This window comes from Rhamphochromis sp. 'chilingali', assembly GCF_963969265.1.
Source record: "Rhamphochromis sp. 'chilingali' genome assembly, chromosome: 14".
Classification (NCBI taxonomy): domain Eukaryota; kingdom Metazoa; phylum Chordata; class Actinopteri; order Cichliformes; family Cichlidae; genus Rhamphochromis; species Rhamphochromis sp. 'chilingali'.
In genome coordinates this window covers 18,920,085-18,942,865 of record NC_137941.1, presented here as the reverse complement: position 1 = coordinate 18,942,865, position 22,781 = coordinate 18,920,085, and the positions used below count along the sequence as shown (strand labels likewise).

Here is a 22,781-nt window from a genome sequence, read left to right as displayed (position 1 = left end):
TTCTATCGGGAACTTGTTTTTGCTGTACAAGTGGCTGCATCATAAACGACACAAAGATAAGCATCTGTGTTGAGGCAGGGCTCCCTGCAGGTGTGCTGAAAACTGACAGTCTGTCAGCATTTCTCCACAGCCACACCTCCCAACCTGACATTTAAGGAGGGAAGATGAGGACCGACGACAGATGTCTTGCCAAAGCAAATAGGATGCCTGGATATAATTACAAAGGTGCGCTCATCAATCAAAGACCTGATTCCTATTTACACAGTTTGGTGCTCAATCTAAACCATGTTACTGATGATGCCAGACTAATCCTTTGGATGGGCCAAGACTTATTTTCTATAAACTCTTGTGTAATTTCTTAAGGGTGTGCCACCTCCACCCCATCCCAGGCTGGTACACACACACTCACCTTATTGAAACAGTTCTTCTGTTTTTCTACATTCGACTAACAAGCACCAGAGCCCCAGTTAAAAGCCCAGAAGGAGACACAATTGCTTTTAGGGTTGCTTCAGAAAGGGTGTCCAGTGTAAAAGTCTGCCAAATCAATCCTCTAGAGCTACTGGCTATGGTGACCTTTTGTGAATAAGAAAAATGAAAGTAGCTTCATTTTTAAATGCATTGATTTTTAAAAATGTTGTTTTGCTGACCTTTAGTCAATGGGCATTCTTAAACTAAATATTAAATACAGCAAACAAAAAATCCCAACTCAACTAACAAATGGAAATGTCTAGGGCTGGAAAATGACGCCAATGTTAAAAAAATAAATAAATAAATAAAAAAAAAGCAATCAGTTACAGCTTCCAGGTTAGAAATGCAAACTTGGATGCAGGAATAAACATGTTCACCGCCTGATACAAAAAAATTATGTGGTCTTACTTCCCCCTGTGTGAAAACTGTATTGGATCCTGAAAAGTATGCATTATTAGGTGCAAAGACACTTTTTGCTAAACTAAAACCGTGCAAACTGCACACTCATTTGCCAGTGAGTTGTGATTCAAACATTACCTTCATTTTGAAAAATAATATGACTAAAACTTACAAAATAAATTACATTTTCTATTCATTATGACCCCAAAATGAGTAACTACACCGATAAATTTAGCAGGAAAGCACGTACAGAAGTAAAGGCAGAAAGCCATATTTCTATAGACTTCTATAGGATTGAGAGTCTTTATGCAACCATTGCTATCGCCATCTGGTGGCCTTCTGATAGAATGCTTTATGGCTTTAATTTTCTTTCCTGGAAGTAAAATCCATGTGCAATGCTTCAAAACACTAGGTCACATTAGTGTGTGTGTGTGTGTGTGTGTGTGTGTGTGTGTGTGTGTGTGTGTGTGTGTGTGTGTGTGTGTGTGTGTGTGTGTGTCGGGGGGGGGGGGGGTCTTCCAACACATTTTTTTCTATTTGTATGTTACTCACCCCTCATTAGCTGGTATCTGTGTCTTTGAGATGCACTTGTACAGTTTATGAATGCTAACTGATGCAGAAATAGCCGCTTATGACTCCAAGCACCAAAGCGGTGCCAAGCAAATATTAAAATCGGGGACATCATAAATGAGTGGGTGCCATCACAGTGGTTTGTGGTTTGTAGGGACAGTCTATCTATATCTAGAACTTGTGTAAAAGTTCCTAAATGAATAGCACCACGGCATGATCTTCCGGTGAGTATCAGTGGATCCTCTGGAGATTTGAAGTACTCAAACATTTACATTTCTTGCACCACCAGCAGCTCATGTTTAACTTCCGAAACATAAACTGGAAAAGCTACACCACTGAACTAGAGTGGAGAACATAATTGACCTGGGCGTAGTGTATGTGCTGGTTCTGGGTGCCAGCATCGGGGCTCCCTCGAGCAAATTTCTCAGGCTGGCATCGGAGCTACCATCTGTTTTAGCATCACAAAAATTGCATGTAATTATTCTATGGAAGGTTAACATATTTCAGGACAAATTTCACCCCCCAAAAAACACAAATGCTTTCCTTTTCTCAGAGATGTAAACAAGAGCATGGGGTTGTTTCTATGGACTTGAGCTGTTAGCCTTAACAAAAGCATTTGGGCGGCTGATTTCCCCTTTGTCCTCTTATCTTCCTGCCCAATGGTGACACATTCTGCATGGTTAAGTAGGAACATCCAGAGCGCTCTTTCACTCCCCATTTCACGCTGTAATAAAACGCAGCAGTTGTTACTCTGGGGGACCCTGAAAGGCATTCTGTGGGGCCGATGAGAGAGTCGGGCTGAATGGCAGCCAATGCCACAGCCCATCTTCACTTTTTCATGCCTGAGACGAGGCTGGGAGGGGGGCGACACAGGGACTGAGGAGGGAAGGGAGAGAGCGAGGGAGGGGGGTCTGCTGTGCATGGAACTGCCTTTCTTAGTCATCGTATGGTTATCTCCACCCATTGTAAAATGCTTATTGCCCCAAGTGAGTGACTGGAATAACATAAACTATGAAAAGTGCATACGGAAAATGTCACACAAGTGTATTGTTTTAGTTAATGAAGCATGAACTGCTACCAGTCAAGGTAGCCCCAGGCTTAACAATACACAGTGTACACAAAACAGGAGCCATAATTCAAACTGATGCGGATGACATTTTCCCATATTGCTCGAACATATTTGTACAGTCACGTGGAGCTGTGTGAGACAGCTATGACTGATTCTGTCATTTTGTAAATGAAAATTCAGCAGACACAAATTTATGTGGGTACCTGTGCTTTCCCTCCAATCAACCTGCTATTACACGGGTCCCTGTAGATTTTTTTCCCACCGCTATCCCAAAAGCTTAGAGATGACATCTGGGAGATGAAGGTACTGATGGTGAGTGTCATAGCTTGAGTGCTGCCAACAAATATTTACAAGGTGCCTTTGCTGCTCCTTGGGATGAAGCCACAGCTTTTTTTTTACCTGCTCTGGTTGACTCAGATATGGTGGAATCTTTGTTGTTGATCACACACACACACACACACACACTGTAAATCTCACCTCCAATCTCATTGAGTTATGGCTATTTTTTGCTGCCCTGGTGCTTTTCACACTCCCAATGACTGTATTCAATTATTCCAGCAGCTCCCGGCTCATATCTATCGACCCATCCAGGAGTAAGTTGCTGGGTTTGCTCTCTCCTCTAGCGAAACAGGCACGTACTCCATCTCTTCACTCACTCTATTTCACTTTTATTCAGCTGTCACCCCCCCCCCCCCAACTTGCTCAGATTCTCCTAAATTGTTATATCTCCTCTCAATTCTCTTTCTCAGCTTTTCATTCTCTCCCTCTCACTCTAAGGGCCAGGTAAGACCTGATAAATTCGAAAACTCATTTTTGGCCATCCATCTGAACTAAGCCACAATGTTCACATCAATGTTTTCCAAAAATCTCTCCAAAGTAGAAACATGAGAAAACATGACACTCGCACTGCAGTGTTGACAAAGAATTAGCTTTTTTTTTAAATTATGTAAGAGATCTTATGCAAACATGGCCACTGAACTTTTACTTGCCTCCAGCTTTTGTCTGGGTTCATCTTTGTGTGTTTTCCTAGCAGTGTTTGTAACCAAGCACAGTGTAACTGACACTTTTTGTGCCAGCTCTAAGGCAACTGCACCGATACGGAAAAAAAAGTCATTAAACAAATGTCAATCAAGAGACAAAAAGAGCAGGCCTCAAGTGACATTATGCAGCTTGGATCACATTCTTACTTTTTATACAATCTTGGTATACGGCTGAAAATTCTTCTCTAGATCTATAAAAAAAACTATTTTAATCAAGTTGGAGGAAGGGCGAAGCTGAGTGGCAGCCTCCAGCGCTAAAAAATACAGACAACACAAAAGTGCTGAAGCCTGCAGTTCTTCAAACGGCCACTTGAAGCTGGCTTCAAAAGTGAGTCAATCCTCACCGACTCCCATTTTAACATGATCAGCTTTAAAGGAGAAATAAAAAGCATTAGAGCCTGGTACAACAATAACAACAACAAAATAATCTCTGTTGCAGATTTCCCCCTACATAACTATGTGATTTTTTCATCCATTTAAATATATTTCTAAGTCTCACATTTAAGGAAGTGGCCACTCTGAGTGACAGCTCTATGTTGACACAGATAGTTACAGACGTTAGCTCTCTGCTAGGCTTCACCTGAGCTAAGGTCCCAGTCACACAGGCCTAGAGACTGGTCAGCAACCAACCTGAAACTAGCACTCACTAGGGAAACATGTATTCCCAGACTGGTTGGCAACTGGTTGCCAGAGGCTGCTGGCACTGACTAGGTGTAAAGAGGTGTGTGGTGCTGCACTGAGAAGCTCCTTGGAATTGCTTTGGTGAGGGAGAGATTGCAATGGCTACTCGCAGTTTGCATGAAAGACGACAACATGACTGCAAACTACTTGCTGAGCAGAAGTGAAACCTTAAAAAGTTCGACACAACCTGGAAACAGAATCGTGCCTTTTAAACATGCAATTTGCAGGAAAAGATCCTCCATTTACAGTTTGTGTCACCACATCAGGAGATATACACAGCATATTGGCCAGTATTTGCAGACAAGTTAGCATTTTCCATGCAAACTACAGGTGTTGGTTGCAATCTGCTAGTGACAAAACCGATAAATAGGAGGTTTTTGGTGCAGCTAGATCTTGGCAACTGATTTCATCTAGTGTCAGCCAGAAGCCTCCAGCACTCGCCAACCAGTCGGGGAATGCACATTTAACTTTAGCAACTGAAGTTTGTTACTGAACGTAAGTTACTGAACTAGACTGTGTTTGTGGTGTCATAATATTTCTGCATAGTTAACTGTATTTGGTGTTCTAGACCAAACCTTCTAAACCAAAAAGATTTTTAGTTTGCTCAAAATTACAAAATAGTGCTTCAAAATGTTCACATGCGGCCTGCTGAAGCTAACAAACCTCAAAACCTCTTTCCAAGAAGAAAAATCTTAACATATAAATATTTTCAAATGTCTCTACATGACAGCAAGCATGACTTGGCATACTCTGTCTGAGCATCACTATTTCTCACAGTAAAGACCATTACTCTTAAGGGTTTTCCTGTTTTCTCTAACATTGACCCTCCGTTAAACTGCTTTAAAAATGAGCTTCAGTCTAATCCAAAATCTATAAAAATAAAAATTAAAAAAATAACAGTAAGCGAGACAGAGAGAGAGCAACAGCGAGATTCACATTACACGTTAACCAGGTTAAAACATATTTCATCAAGCGCACGAGCTGTGATCTGATGGACTGTAAAATAATACACTAGTAAAGCCTTCCAATATATCTCTGACGTGCCATTATGTTTCAAAGCGACTGTAAAAATACAGCGAGTAAATCAGGAAGAAGATATCCTCGTCCTGAGCTGTTATGAAGTCTAGACACGCCATTTCCTCAACCTAATGTGACCTTATAGTCCATGAGATATCGCGTATTTAATTTCTGCACCGCCGTAAATTAGCACAGGTGTGTGCTGCGCAGACAGTGGGTGGATCGTGTAGATCAAAAAGATTCAGTGTGCTGACTTGAGATGTGAGATTGCAACTCTATACAGCCTCACAATTTTCTTTTTCCCCCATAAGCAGGAGCTTGCTTACGTAAATGCCACTAATTCTATTTAGGGCTGTAAGATTTATGTTGGTTTTATTGTTTCGGAGGCAACAGAAAAGCTATTTGCTGGGATGGAAGTGCATTTTTTATTCATATGAAGTTTTGGCCTGTTATTTTTGGGGAAAGAAAGAAAGAAAGAAAACTATGCTGTAGCAGTTACTGTGAGGTGTTTTGTTCCACGATTACATAAACCTCTGCAAACAAACAGGAAACCCACAGGGCTAGCAGTGTCCTTGGAGAATTACTATAGTCAGGAAAGACAAAAATGATGGCATGTTTAGTGCTTCTGCACTTCATTTGTTCCAAACCAGGTAATCTATGATTCCAACAAACTGGTAGCTGTCTGCCCTCCTCCATCTATCTTCAGGCGCATCCATACCACATGGAAATGTGGTATTTTCCACTATCACAACAAACCATCAGTCATAAGTATACGATGTGACAACTCTATTAAGTGATTGAGACTAGGATTTGCAAAGGCTTCTTCAAATTTCTCTTAAACAAATAATGACATATTTTCCAACTGTCCGTGTGTTTTTCAGCCTTGTGCGGGACATATTCTGCGAGCATTTAAAGTGTCATAATTCCCTCTTCAATACAACCAACTAAAACAATGTTGTTTTCCAGGTCCAGTGGGGTGAAACTGAATTTATGCGATTTGAGACTTTCTATTTTGTTTGTCAAACCAGGCTCAGAGACGTTGAGTGAGCTAGCAGGTGGTGTCACAGACATTCTTTGAGGATCACTTTAATTATTAATTTAAATGCAGTTGAGGGCGCAGACAACAAAGAGCTGAATAGCAATAGCTTGGCAGAAAGTGAGAAGGAAAAGAGGAGGAGTTGGGAAGGGGGGGCAATGCATGAATTATACATTTACCCCACAATCAGAGGTGCCTGCCTTATTTATGAGCAAAAAAAGCCCGCACAGCTTTGCCAGAATTGTGCTTTGTCTACTGTGGAATGCAATAGGAGTTCACTTAATACTTAATGACTCTGAAGTTTCACCCAGACACACAAACACACCAATGCCCCACTGCCCTTTAAAGGGCTCCTTTTCTTACGGGTCCACGGGCGTCTCACGTTATGTTCTGCAGTGACAGGAGTCAAAATTACAGTGGCTGTAACCAGACCTTCAGTTATCACCTACTTCTGAGCTCAGTTTACATTTCATGACAATTAGACTCAACAGGATGTATCCATCATGTGGGGTCAGATTGGTGATAAAGAGGCCGCCATGAGCTTTTGCTGTGACATGGCATGGGAAAGCCAAACCCTCTCCACGGTTTTCTGAAAAGCATGTCAGATCTGCCCAATGCATGATATACTGTACTTACACCCAAACAATCATGCATAATGTGTTGATGACAGACGTATAGAAGCAGAGTTGAAAGCGGGATCGCACGATAAAAACACTTCCTCATCGGCAAAGCCATTTATTCAGACTGTTCACACGGTTGATTTATGGCGGCAACAGTGAACTCCTGCTTACCATGCATGGGATGAAAAATGAATTTCTGCCATTGTAGACCGAGGACATGGTAAACAAGTCAAAAGGCATTAGCTCTGCTGGGTTGTTTCATAAAATGACCACTCAAGCAGTCTTAATCCCTTCCTGCTTCATCTCAAATCAAATGAGACCAGACCTGGAGATTCTGTGCCAATGTAGGCCAACAACATGTAAAACACAACATGCCATAGAGGGGAGGAAAGCCGTCTTAATCCCATGCTCCAGTCACATTCCACCACTATCTCCAGTTGTTTATTTGAGTTTCAGACACACTTTAAATTCACTAATCCTACTTGCCCTCTCTAGTGTTCACTAAACAGCCCCTCAGCATTATCGGCATCTTTGAATTGCAACACATCCAGATTGAGAAATAACATGCAGACAAAAAAAAAAAAAAAAAAAAGTAGTGATATAATGCATTCTCTTTGCTTGATGTGATGACTGAATTTTCTTTTACATGCAATTCAAAAAGCAGTGCAAAGACTTCACAAACAGAGGGCAAACCTGGGCATGTTGAGTACGTAAGATAAAGTATACAGCTGTGGAGAGCAAACAAAAGACAAAAAAAAAAAAAATTGACTTTCTCTACATCTCTGATGCAAGTTCAGACTGGAAAAGCTGAAGTATAATCTACTTTGCTGAAGTAGTCATCTCCAAGTCAGAAGGTTAAGAGATACATCGGTCATCGAGGCCCTGCTTTTCAATCGTTCTGAAACCATCACACACAGCACTCAGTGTGGGGTTTATCTGCGGGATGTAGCAGCTTTGAGTGCAGCTGGAATAAATTGATAAGCCCCCATCTACTAAGTACATCAGCTTAAAGATTCTTAAATTCTAATCTTTCTTTCACCAAGGCGACTGTTGGCACGATCGGTCTGGAAACGAAAATACAAACAACAACCACCGAATTAATTCTTGCTACAGCACCTCTTAACACGTGATCTTAGGAAAGGAAATGATGGCAAAGTTAATGTGATAAGTACGCTGTAATCTGTGATGTTCAGCCAATACGTCCTCAGATTGAAAATACACACTTGGATGATGGCAGATTGTCTCAGTGTGACTGGTCATTATTGCTAAAAGAGGATTTCACTGCAGCTTTGATTACATTAATCCTTCAAGAGAATTAAATCCTTTCTGACAGGGAGAACATGGGAAATCAGGCTATCTGTGAAACTTTGATTATCTTTAGGAAAAATAAATAAAAAGGCCCCTTATGCTCTGCGGGATCAATAAAAATAGACAGGTATAAGATAGCGAGCATATTTTTTTCCTGAAGTATTTCCTGGCGCACTCATCACTCAGATGCTGAGCAGACAGGATTGCAAAGACGAGCTCTGGATTGAGCTTTCACTGCTGAAAAAGTCTCAACTGCAAGCCTCGCAGCCTCTTTGCCTCCTCTCCTGTGGCCACGTCTTTGGTGTTTCTTTTTTTTTTTCTGTGGGGGTTTTCATTCCCTGCCACCCACCATGTGAATAATGAGCTCCACAGATAGCAGCCAATGAAGCGACCCCCCCGTTAACCAATGAAACTTAACAACCATGTCCAGATCAGGTCCTTCCTGCTGGGACTGACCAGCCTTGCTTCACACTCCTCTACCACCCACACACAGACACTCACACTGCCTCAAACTACATAAAATACAAGGGGGGGGGGGGGGGGGGGGGGGGAGGCAAAATACATGGCTGTCTTTTTACATGATCTCTCAAAATTGAACACTCGGGTCACATATGACTACGTGAAATGGGAAAGTGAATTAAGTCAGACTGGCTAGGGCTGTTTCGGGAAAAAAAATTACACTCTGCTTACACGTACGCTGGCGGGCAATCCAGACACAGTCTACTTGACAGATTGATTTCTAGCCTGGCTTGCTTTGAGGTGTCGGTGCTGGTAATGTGACTAACACGGGGAAGTGCGATGAATGTCTGGCCTCAACATGACCAAAAGGTGCTTTGAAGTCTGTTTAAGCACCTAACAATCCCAGCCATGCCCAGCTGTAAAACTGCTAACCCTTACCCATTGTATTACATCATTTCAGTGCACCTCAAAATGTCCTAACCACCAAGAAAAGCTTCAAGTGAAAGTGACACTTTTCTGATGAATATGCATTTAGTGCTTCAATTAAGATGAACTGGAACCAGGAAACAATAATAAGGTGAGACTTTGGGATCTATTTTATAGGTTCATTTCACTCTGGAAAAAAAAAAAAAAGAACAAGTAAATATGGGGCTATGATTGGCTCACAGAAAAATGCAGGACTGAGTCAACATCTCCCCGATAAAGGATGGAATTTTTAAAGATGGAATTTAAATATCATCCTAAATGGAGGGAAAAGGGAAAAATAGCCCACTTTCCTCCTGAGGAGTTATTCTGATTGGCGCCTTTCAGTGAATTACTGCAGGCCAACCTATCTAGGCATATAGAGTATGCCCTTTCTTCTCATCCTTCCCTGATAGAAGTTTGAGTAATGAAGCGCACAGCTTTCTTGCAGACATTTAGTTGCCTTAAGTCTATCCTAGCATTTGATGTGGAGCCTGGATCACACCCACAGGGAAGCACACCCTGCAAATATCAGCTACGCTCTGAACATGGAAAGCTTCTTGGCTTCTTCTGCATGCTCTCCCATGCTGTGGGCACACAAAATATATTTTCTTTGCCCCACCAGAAGAAGAAAAAAAAGAGAGAACACCCTGGAGTGTTTTTTTTTTCTTTTTTTTTTAAACTTTTAGGGAATACAGTCAAACTTCTCAAGAGGTGAGCTCTAACAGTAGGGAAACAAAATGACAATAGCTCCTACAACTGCTTGCCGTCTACTTCCCTGGCATTCCCCTGCTGAATAGACTTTGTCTGCTGGCCCACTGTTGTGGCATGATAATGACTCCCCAGCTCTTCAAATGCCACCTCGCTCGGCTCTGAAGAGAGGGCAAGCAGGTTAATTACCATTACAATGGGGGAAACTGAGAGCAGGGCCAACTCTGGACACTGCATACGAGATGACCGGGATGACTTTCTCATCACAAATGGAAACAGGAGGCTTTGATTTCCTAAAACGCAAACAGATGGACAGGGCACAGCATCTTTGTCTAAACTATTAGGCAGCCCTTCCTTGCATTTCCTTCACAGGCAGGGAGCTCTCAGTGGCTCTTTAACCGTTCTCCAGGGTGGACAGGCCTTCTGCCCTAACGCACTCCCCCCGAAGCTGTTGCCTTTGTCTTCTCTGTTTGACTGTGAGCTGTTCATGAAGTGAAGAGGCTAATCAGCGGCTGTAGAGCTATTCACGGGGAACCACTGTACAGCATGGGCCCATTTGGTGCAATTGTCAGAGTGGCCACAATAGCTCTCTGTTTTGACACGCTAAACACAGGCCCTGAGAGCACACTCGAGCCATTGATGTGGATGTGAAGTGTGGTGATGTTTGCTACCAAAATATTGACTTCTTGGTGCAAATTAAACTTAAGCACCATGCCCTGGCCCGCACCCTGAACGGCTGAATTGAAGCCTAGAATTTAATTAATTCGATTTGGAGAGCCCTTGAAACTGAAAGTAGCAGAGCATCACAGCTGTAGAACAGCAACACAAACATATCATTATTTTTAAGGGCTTACATCAAATCCAGCCTCGTGTATTTACAGTCTACAAGTAGGATAAAGAAGTGCTAACTGGCATGTTTGTTACAGCGGGGAGACCAAGAAGTTCATTACAGAGTTTTTTGGGATATTTGCAGAGTTTCAGCAATGTTGGCTGGTTGATTATGAAAACACTATGCTGTCTTAGACTTGCAGCCAGCAAAAGCTTTTTTATTTCTTTTTTCTTTTTTTTTTTCCAAACATAAAACTCTGAATTACTGAGGGATGGCTGGTGCCAAGAGCTGTTGTTGACTATCGCAGTGGAAAGGAGAGGAACAAGTTTCACAGCATTATGGTGAAAACAAAGAAGATTCGCCTGCTGGACTGAAGCAAAATGTCACCAAAGTTTTAAAATAAAATAAATGACATATTTTCTTAATCACACATTACATTTTAGAACGAACTTGGATCACACACAAGCTTCAGACTGTACTCACTAATATAACTAATGTAATTTGACTACTTTATTCAAAGAGGATGTGCGACTTTTTGCAGGAAAGGACAGTCAGAGCAGCATTAACCTGGCGTGTTTTCGATGGCAGGAGAAACCTGAGCTCTCGGGAGACCATGCAAACTCCAAACAGAAAGGCCGTGCCCGTGTTGGAACTGGGGGAGCACTATACAATGACATTTCACCCCCAAATTAGTACAGATTTAGTGGTGTTAACAGTGAAGAAGAATGTGCTTTAAGTGCGTGATAAATAGGACAAGTGAAACAACCCGTACAGAACACATGACAAAGCACTGTTGCAATAGCTCGGCTTTATCCAAGACAAATTCAAATTGCTCGAGAAACGATTTGAAATTCAAAAAAGGGAATTTCACTTTGCAAGGCTGTTGATACTAGACACTGATTGGGATTAATAAGTACTCCACATGAAGCCACATTAAGTAAGCACAAATAACCGCCGCCGCTCTGTATTATAATGAGTTTTCAATTAATCACAGTCATTGTAATAATGCGTTTTACACAAATTCTCAGCATGCATTCCTCTTTAACTGCAGACTGATAAAGGCATGCGAGGAAAAGTTATCGAATTTGTCCTCACCAAGCTACCTTGACATATAAGGCGGACATATAAGTGAAGAAAAAGAGAAAAAAAAGAAACATCTGATGCTTCATGAAAGGAAAACCTGTCGTCTTGCAAATATGCGTGTTGTGTATGCCCTATTTTGATTCAAAGAGGTCTAACATTGCTGGATCTTGGTTTCAATGCCTGCGCGCGGGAAATGAGAGCATTTGACAGATACCAAAAGCATTTCCAAGCATTTCTACTTGGACCTCCGCTAGCACATCCTCCTTAGTTCAGCCCCATCATGTTCTCTGTCCACAGTCTATACAGCGCATCTCTGAGGACCTTGTCAACATCTCCAGGAGAGTCTGATAGAATATGTCAGCACCATCTTTTCAGAGGAGCTGTCAACACAGGCTTTGTATCAACCTTCTTTGGGACAGGGCACAGAACTCAAACAAGCCCTGCGGGAGACATACTTTAATGCATCCGAGTGAAACTCCAAATGACAGCAGAAAGAAAAAAACAATCACGCTCTGCTTTCATAAATTGACACACCTTTAATCTCTTCAGATCTTCTTTAATTGTATTCCAATTACAAGAGCAAATGGGTATCTATGAAAGCAGGAGCAATCAACTATGGTTTTTATCTCATGACAGTCTATGTCAACAGCTTGTGAATCCCGCAGGCATGACAAAACTAGTCCTGTCGTGACTCGCACACTTTATGTTGTATTATTCTTTGATAACGAGGCATGTATGTAGCATGCGTCTCACTCATGGAAGAAATGAAACGGTGTTACCTTGGAGCACTGCTTGTGATTCTGGCACCACACCAAGGATCCATTATTCTGTTGAAAAGAAGGAAAAACATCATCAGTCATCAGACATACTGCTGAAAGAACATTTATAATAACCAATTCATCAAGTCAATGTGCAACTTTGACCCTTTCTTCTCCCTCTCACAATATACGTCCGCGGTGGCCAAGGCCTTTTTGATTAACAATAATGTTAACTCAGCTTTGTGTGCTGAGTGCATGCAGCCCAAGCAGGAAAGCAGGGTCACCACACTAAGGTGAGGGCAAACCTCTGGTCAGTTTCAGCAGAGCATGGTGACCCCAGCTTTTCTGTGAATTTGTTTGATCTCTCAACAGACATCTCAGAGGTCACGGAAGGAGGAACTAATGTCAGCACTCCTGCACAGACCGCAGATATAGCCAATTTGCTCTAATTGCGGTCGAAGTGCCACCTTCGGCACTCCGACAAGGTAAACATTTGGTCCTAATAGAGCCGTGTTTTTGTAAAGCTTCGATGTGTGAATGCAGAGGACTATCAAGTGGAGGACTAGTGGAGGTAAATGACTTTTTCAAGCCATTTCCCTTATTCCACAAGGACTGGGAATTATGCTGTTTTTCTCTGCGAACATTATTTTGGTTGGATACCAAGAGGAAGGCTCGAGCTTTAGCATAAATGACCTGGTGATTATGGCGAAAGACAGATCAGCAACAGCTGATTTTCTGCACACTTGCAAAGCAACATTGACATGTCCTCGCCTTATAAACTGACATGACAATGTTTCATACATTTCCACATTCAGCAGATGCAAATGACGTATTCATCTGGATTTACGTTTTTGGTTGGTTCGTAACCGTAACTCCCTTACAGCTCAACTCGAAGAAGCTGTAAAGTTGTGTAGCACACACGGGAACTGCAACATCAGTTGGCTTAATCACCTGTGACATTATAAATAATCATCTGACCATTGATTATTTCCTAGACTTAAGATCAATGACAGATTATCGTGAGAGTATTCTCAGTGGAGACTCTGTTTATAGAGTTACATTTCTGGAATGTGTAGTCATTGACTTAAATCTGGCCTTGAGTTTTGGATGTTCCCTTTGCATCCCTGTGGAAGAAATGAAGCAGTTAGATAAAGCCAAACTTTAGGGGTCTGCAGGCAAAAGGTCTGCTTAAGTTCAATGTCAAGTTCAAAGCATTTTCTCACAATGTAATCCAGAAGAAATTTCCCATGAGACATTGAGAACTTATCATTAAAGGCTTTAATTTGACATCCAGTACCAGTAGGTGCTTTGCTTTTTGTGTCAAGGATAATGGTTGAAAAGGCTTCAAAGGAGGCCATGATTGAACAGTCATGTCTTCAGAGAATCTCTTGAAAAAAAAAAACTATTCAGATAAGGATGAAAAAGTACTAAGGACACTTGGAATAGTTTAATTTTGTTACCATGTGAAGTAAAAAAATGGGAGTTAATTGGCTCAAATTTAGTGTGCACCAGCAGGTTTTCTGAAGACTTTGACGTGGTTTTTAAACATCAATCCCAGCAAACAAACCCCGTCAGTGTCACCACATCAATAAAACTTTGACATTTACACTGGCAGGCAATGCCTCCAGATAATTTATACAGTTTGTCACAACTCAAGGCCATGTCCTAAATCATCAATCCTGTTTTTGACACCTTTCTTTACCCATCCATCAATGGAGACAGAGCCAGATCCACATAGGAGCTAATTTTGCTTTGTGACAGCATCCCCGTAGCAGAGAGGCTCAGCAGGATGTTGCCCCAGCTGTCCAGGCCTGACCCCACCATTTCAGGGACCAACGGGGGAATAATTATAGGTCAGGACTTCATCCCTCTGACTCACCATGACATTCCTCTGCAGTCTGAACATTATGCAGTCCTGAGGACTGTCAAGGACTCAAGTGAATGAATTCTTTCCAGATATTCTCCTGTGTGAGAAGACCAGACAGTGGCGCACAAACGCACGAAGGTGAACCATGCTTTGTTGATGACAGCGGAGTGACTAGATGAGGCATGTAAACAGGGTATTTATCACAAAGATACACTATGGGCATTGTCAGTTGAGAATTAAAGCAGGTGGGCAAGGGCGTGTTGCATTGTCTAGACAAACTGAGACGAACATGTACAAAGGCCTTTTGATCTTTGATAAGTCCAATCCAGCTTTTGAAACTGGAAATCTTTGTCTCCTATGGGCGTCTGATTTGGATTAAAAGCATTGCGGTTCCCACTAATCACATTTTCAAATTGCATTTAATCCAGCTGGTCTACAGGTCCCCGTACTTTTCAAGCCATCTCAACTGGAGACTGGACTTCAAAGGACAGACCACGATCTCTCTCTGTGTCCTTTGACATCTCAGGAGTCGTCAAGCATCACCAAAATAACTTCTCCTTAAGGGAACATACGCAGCAGCAAAATATAGGAGCCTGAGATTTAGGCTTCGACTCGAGTGGGTGTGAGGGCTGTGGTCATTCTGCCCATTAATTATTCACATTATATGAATAATTTGTCAGACACTCTGAAAGTGAGCTAATGCGTTCAGTGTGTGTTCAGTGTTAACATTAAAGGGTGTTTCAGAAAGGTAAAGCAACACTAGTGTAAAGTTGTCTCCACTTAGGAATGAGGCTTATTTGTCAAATGAGGTAGCTCAGGGTGTAGCAGCACTCTGGGCTGAGATTTACAGACATGACTGTCATGGTTTAAAAGCATTTATGGAGAGAGGTGAGGCCAAGCTACATAGACCCCTTATTCATCCGCTGTCTTCACTAATGAAAAACTCCACACATGAGACGAGCACTGGCTGAGGTTTGATTCCACCGCAGGTTATTTAATATCAAAGGCGAAAACAAGGGGACATGGAAAAACCACTCAGCAATGTTTTTTTCTTGCCTTCACTTAAAACACAAACCTCTCAGGCAAGATGCTTAGACTTTACTATGCAGCACACAAGCGATGAATGACTGAATTTAAGATGTTAGATTTTTATTGCTCCGAATGTAATAACAAGACCTCATGGACACACCTTGTTTTTGGCTTCACAGGTCCCCACATAAATAATCCACTACAAGGCTGATGCTTTCAGAATACATTATTGCACGGGGCTCCCAGCTCGCTCTTAATATTTTAAAGTGTCCGAGGCTAATATTTATGGTTGGGTGTTCCCCTCTGTCTATTGTACTAGGGTGACAAGTTCCCCAAAAGTGGAGTAAAATGCCGATAAATCTCTATTTAGAAATACTATTGCATCAATAAATCTAGTGATGCTATAAATCTGACAACCCATGGGTTTCCTAACTCAGCAACTCTATGCTTGTTTCCATTTCACACTAATTCAGAACTGGGGCAATTAAAACAAAGTCTCTGATTTGCATTCTGATTCAGCCACATAAAGAAAGGAAAGACGCGTGGGTGTTCATAACATCTGTAATAACATCTAAATTCTCCAAGTATCATTCCAGTCTTAAATTCCAGCTGCAAAATGTGTTAAGAGGAAAATTTGTATCTTGTACCTTAACCAAAATAAGCAGCCCATATAGATTACCAGATATTGAGAAGACACAGTAAAATATTAAGAAACAGGAGGCAAACGTTTGACATGCAGCCAAGGTCTTTCATTTCCATTAAAATGGAAAGGCTTGCATGTCTTGGTTTTCCCCACTGAGTATTAAATGACCCCTGAAGGATGTCCGAGATGAATTAATAGGTCTGTCGTGTCGATCCTTGGAGTGGAGCTCCAAGCTGCCGTTGCTGTAATAAGATCTGGCAGAGGAAGCAGATCCACCTGTGGGTTGTGCTGACTGAGCATGCCCCACTGTTGTGGCAACATTACATTAGAGCTTATCACATTTAGCACAATTGGGCACCAGCATTTAGCAGGAAGGTGACCTCCTTGGAGCAGCACTTGGTAGCCCGATGTATATATCCTCTGCATGCCTATGAGGTGTGATGCTGGCAATTATTGGCAGGGCCAGGAGGGTAGAGGTTGGGGGTGGGGGATGGGGATTGGCAGGGCATGTTTTTGCAGCTGACCAGACCCCCCATCCTCACATAAAAGGACTGTTGAGAAAACAGTGCATAAGACAGTTCGTGCAAATTATCAACAATTGCCGTCTATTCTTAGACCCACAAGCTTGCTCCAGCACCCTTGCTTATCACCAACCACAAAACGGCCCTCTCTTTAGACAAACACCTTCCTCTCATCTTCCCCTCACTGAAGAGCGCCCCAGACTCTGAGGCTCTGCAGTCAATTATACTGACTGTTAGCTGTTCATTAGAGGTGAGACTCCATCAGTTATTTGGCCTCCTGGCTGGTCACTAATTTAATCCCCCCAACTTTGCAACCTAGGGCTGCAACACACTGTATATTCTCTAAATTAATCCCTGACACTATTTGCCAAGTTGCACTTTAAGAAATACAAACTGGGTCTCCTACTTTCCATCCGCGTGGGATTTTTCATTGGAATAAAGACACTTCATCCATCAGCCTTGTTATCCCTTAATACAATTCCTTTGAATTAACTGCAGAAGGTCTGTGTCCCACGGACCTGCATTACTACACCAAATCAATAAGTGCTTTCAGTGTAAAAGTAATTGGTACCAAAGAAATAAAGCAATGGGCTTTGCTGAGTCATTAGACCTAATTACAAATTTACCTCGCCCCAGAATGTTTCCTGACAATCAGGGATTCATTAATGCACCTTGAGAAAGACATGCCTTGCAAATGCAAATGAAGTGAATATAAAGGCCGTCAGCAGACAGATAGCTGGTGAAAAGGAGCAGAGGGGAGAGGGATCAGTGACCAGCTCTTTTCTCTGGAGTCCTGGGAGAGAACAGTGTGTCCGGTGGAGGGTGAAAAACAACTTCTGACACCACATGCCAAATCATCCAAAGCATACATCTATTTTATATAGGAGCTTCAAACGCTCTCGGGGTCACAGCACGCTTGCTGGTGGGACAATCAATGTCAAAAGTCTCCAAACGCAAGGTAAGAGAAAAGTTACCCACTACATAAAGAAACAGCAGCAAGTACATTTCAAATGAGTGAGAGGTATCTCATTTTCCAGTAATTAGCAAGTAATGAATGGAAGCTGGCTCAACTGAGAGGCATTCATAATGTCTCTGTCTCAAAACACTGAGATGGGTTAATTAGGCTTGATATAGCTTAAAGCCTCCCACTCCACACGTTCACACACATACACACAGACAGCCACACTCTGTATATAGCAACTTTGTAAGGAAGCAAAGCTGTCATAATTAATGTGAAGCTCAATCTCCAAATTTGTGACAGGGTTGTTTGGTGACAGTGATTGTTCCTAACAGAGCACCAAACTAATGAACTACACGGGCTTCATTAGTGACCTGCTCCAGCCTTCTCACAATGGGCTCAGGATAAACAGGTTTGACTTAGGCTGTGTGGAAATCATCGACCGGCACATCTTCCCATTCATGCAGCGGCACGGCATCGCATTCGCTTCTGATTCCCCGCATATTGTCAGGAGTTCCCGTGAACACATGCTCATACCTGGGAGTGCTTGAAAAACGCAGAGATGCGAGTGATGTGCAGACTGAGGCATCTCGAGGCGCATCTTGCTCGATAAATACTGGCAGTGAAGAAAGAGTCGTCCTGCTTCCTCGCAGACACACTCCCCGGGCTCGTTAGCGCCGTAATCCACAAACACAGGGTCACACACACGTTCAGGCTCCTGGAAAACATTGTCCCTGCTGCTCTGCATTTAATCCCCTCCGCGGATCGGACAACACTGCGTGCAGGCTCCGGCGAAGAAACTAAGGAAACTTCAATTATACACTGGGGAGGAGTCAACGGCTCACGAGCCCTGCTATTGGAGGATCCCGCGGTGACTGACAGGCACGAGGAGCGTTAAAACAGGTAGACTGCTGCATAGTCCTTCACTCTGTCCAAAGCAAAGGCTGTTTGTTTTAGGGAGCAGGCCTCCAAAGGAGGAGGAAGGGCTTGAGTAGAAGTCATACTCTGCAATCAAAACTTGGAATGGGCAGAGCAATCAATAAATAAACAACAGACAAGAGATGTTATGGAAACTGTTGTCTATTTAATCAGCATAATCCACCGCCTTCCATCTACCTAAGTATTTTTGTACTGGACATAGCTTTGGATTCCTAGTCTATGACAGATCTATATTCTATCTGTAGTTCTGACCAGTAGTCGAAGTGTACGACAGCTGATCTGATTATATTTTTTGTATAATAAGAACAAATCTACAAGTTTTAAAGCCAAACACAATTAATTAAAGTATTTAAGCGGTTTTAGATCTATCGCTACACTGGATAAGAGGCATATTAAAAGGAAAATGATCAAGACTCAAGCTTGAGGCCAGGATATCTTGACTTAATCTCCCAGAATCATTGAATGTTCCCAAGTCTTTAAAGCTCCAGTTTGAAATGCAGGGTTTCTGTTTTAATTTAGCAGTCTTAGAGATAACCTCATTTGACATCAACTTTAAAAAGGCTACAAGATATACTCTGTCTTCTTCTTTTGGCTGCTCCTTTTAGGGGTCGCCACAGCGGATCATCTGCCTCCATCTCAACCTGTCCCTCGCGTCCTCCTCCGTTGCACTAAACCCTCTGCAAATCCTTCTTTACCACATCAATGAATCTTCTCTGTGGTCTTTTCCTCTTGCCTGGAAGCTCTCGGTGACAAGTAAACAATCTGTCCATCCATCCATACAAACAATCCATCCATTCATCCATCCAACCCCAGGTCTGGATTGCCATTATAAATTCATTTATGAAATCCTTTTTGGCAGCATATCAGCTCGTGTGCACATATAAATCTGTTTACGCTACATTATGTAGAAGAGTTAAACTTACTGATGATACAACTCATCTGACTGTTTCATAGATGGTCTTCTGTATTAAACCACCACATATGGGCTTGGACACGCTTGCCAACATCCCAGGGAAGCCCATACCCCTCCAGCTCTCACCTACATGCTTCACAGTAGCTTGGAAAAACAATTCTACATGGAAAACTATTAAAACCATCCTGACTAAATTCCTCAATATGGACTCCCGACTTCTGGCATCATTTCTTCGCCCCAGGTATGGAGAAAGTATGACATGTAGGAAAAGCTTGAAATCTTTGCTATTTATTGAAGTTAAGGAGTGAGTATTTAATTAGAAAGTTCCCTCAAGGGTTTACAAGACACTCCAGCTTTTGTCAGCTCCTGGAGTACTTTCCTGAACCCCATTACAGCAACAGCATAATGAACTTTTATAGCTGTTGCTCTTAAACTGTATGCAGAGTGGGAGTGAACACGCACTCGCACACCATCATTAGTTTTGGCTTAAATCACTGTCTTGCTTTGGGCCAGTTATACATGCCAAATAGTTTGACCCGTTTCGCCACTGAAAAAGTAATATGCCCATATTTACACATCTTAAATAGCAGGCACTGCACATAGAGCAGTGATGGGGATCATGAAAACACAGTAAAGAAAAAAATATCTCTTCCCATTCAAAAAAAGGTCCCTTGACAATGATAAAAAAGTCAACAATCTGTTCAGTGAGAGTAAGCAGGCTGCAGCATCGAGTGCTCTGGCCTGTCATGCTAAAAATATGTCTTTGTAATCATAAAAATCATCCCACAGTTCTCTAATGATAAGATGGATGTGCATTAATTTCCCTGGTGGTCTCAGACATACAATGGAACTTGGGGTGAGATATCCCTTGCTACTCTTAAAACATTTAAACGCGGATGTCTGTGTACCTTAAAAACAGTATAATGGCTTAATTTGTTGGCTTATTACAGCCATGTGTGATGAATTGGGGGGGGAGTTTATAGTGAGCGGTGAAGGAAACACACTGTCTGTGTGCGGTCCTGATGTCTCCTGCAGCCTGTGGGACACATCTTCCTCCAACTCACTGCTTTCATTGACTGGGAAAAGCCTCTTCTAATTGCATACTAAGACCATAAAGCTATCTAAAAGAGGCCATGGTTGTCTGACTGGATTTTATCTCTGACACATATCACACAATTGTTTTACACACCCATGTTTACAATGGGTCTCCACTAGCAACATGTGCTTACCTCCGCAAATAGACTTCAAGGTATATAATTGTTCATGAGTCATATACAACATAACACTCAGGGCTCATAGTCTTAATGAGGTCATGCTTGGCTTAGAGGATAAAACTTAAAGTAAATAGCATTTCATCAACCCTAACACTGCCTTTAATAAAAGAGTCCTCTCATCTTTGTACTCTACCCTCAAGGGTCATTGTGTCCTTTCTCTCAATAACATCAACATTATGTGCTGAACAGCCAATCAATAACCTCACCTTCACATAGAATTATTATATAAAATGACTTCTCTCTTCACAGTGGGGCCTTTTGTTCAAGAACACCCTTGGTAACAATGTAGCCTTTTTGCTCTCTTTTTAAGTCATTGTTCTGAGAGATGACTGGATATGCCGGTGTGGCGAGGGACCGGGTGCAGTCTCGAAGCAAAGAGGGGGAAAAAAAGGGTTTCTGTAACATGAGCTCACAAAAACATCTCAGAAGACAACACACCAGTGTCAGTTTTCAGCCTGCAAACTCACTGACAAAGAAGGTGCACGGCGATCAAACACTTGCCTATCTTTGATGAGTAAAGGGGCAGGTGGACTCAGGGTTCACGCTTTTGATGGTGGTGGTGGGGAGGCACTCGGATCAGAGGGGACCACCGGCTTTTGTTGTGATCACTAGCAAACAAAAGAGATGGAGATTAGTTAAGCTTAAGGGAGCATGTGAACATGGAAGTGGAGTAATGCTGTAGATGTCGGCAGGCATTTGAATCAGTGTTGCCTGGGTACTTGTGATTAAACAGTAAATTGTCCTTGATCATCTAAAAGCATTGTTAATCAGGGGAATGCTCAATGTATTGCAATGTATGTTAAAAAGGGCACATGGAATAAATGAGCGTATGAGACATAATAGATAGAATAATAGAGGAGTTTGATTATGTAATATTAGCTGATACTGAGTCTGCATTTGTTCCCCAATTAATATGATTTCTGATTAATCTGCTTTAAATGAATATAAATCAAATTTCTAACTGATAGCGAGTCTCCAGGGAAACCAGCTGCTACATTTCATCAAAAAGACATTGGCTATCTGTAAGAGCAAGCTACAACAATGACATCAGTGCAAGAGCTATTATCTGTAAGACTCACCCAGCCTTTGATTAAAAAAGATCTTTCATTACAAAGTTAGGCAAAGAAATCATAAATCTAGAAGCAGCAGAGGAGAGAAAAACATTCACCTTTCTAATTTAATTGTAACAAGCCAAATAAGATGTTAGCACAGCACAATATCACTATCACACTGTATATTAATTCAGGATCTGTCATATTACTTGTGATAACTGCAGCTGGTTACCCAGCATTAAAGGAATGTGAATTATTCAATTTCTTATTCACCAAATACTGATATGACATGCAAAAGAGGTCATGTCATGTTTTCTTCTTGCAGATTAAAAAAAGGGGGCGAATATTGATTCACAATTTGGACGTGAAATCTATGCATTGTCTCTGGCCCCGAGTATCTCCCCATGATACACATGCACAAAGACATTCTTTCTGGTGAATCACGAGTAAATGGTTATGTTTTTAAAGTAATAAATATAGTCCGTCTCATTGATAAAAACAAATACACCCATTGGCCTTACAGCCACCCTTTTGTCTGTTCATAATATCGAGTCTATTCATTGGTGCGTTCACAAGACTTTCTAACATTCCCAGTGAAAATATTTGTCTTGTATATGAGGTTGGAAAAACCAGCTTGGCGTGCAGGACTTCTGAACACAAGTCCACATGATATATTTTCCTTCTTTCGCCACATCCCAAAACAATGCAGCATTGTGCAATCACTAGGGGGTGATAGTCCAGCAAAAACTGTTATTCACATATAAACCACCCACTCAGAGCTGAAGTTACATTTTGGTCTCAGTTTAGACGGTGATGGTTGACTGACAGCTGACCATCCCTCTGCGGCTGTTAGCAGGTTGGATGATAATAACCACATAGGGTGGTGTTTATTTTCAGACTGGATACAATAAATAGACTAAGAGGACATAAGGAGGACACATTCAAGAAACCTGTGTGTTTAACCCATGTTAACCAAACAGGGACATCTCAATATCTGTAATTTGTGGGAGGGTTTTTTGGTACCACTAGATGGCAATGTTACCACAGGCAAGTTTTGAGGTCTAGACAAGCCTTT

At 41.9% G+C, this 22,781-nt stretch overlaps 1 protein-coding gene across 1 annotated transcript in view; it reads right to left on the bottom strand.

Moving 5' to 3' along the window:
* Positions 1-18,340, bottom strand: part of anos1 (anosmin 1) — a 40,458-nt gene extending 22,118 nt beyond the window's left edge. Inside the window, exons 1-2 of the mRNA XM_080903265.1 lie at positions 18,066-18,340; positions 12,532-12,579 (exon numbers count right to left, since the gene is read on the bottom strand). Of these exons, the coding sequence (XP_080759391.1) occupies positions 12,532-12,579; positions 18,066-18,257 (240 nt within the window). The 5' untranslated portion in view covers positions 18,258-18,340. The remainder of the gene's footprint in view (positions 1-12,531; positions 12,580-18,065) is intronic.
* Between the last annotated feature and the right edge of the window lie 4,441 nt (positions 18,341-22,781).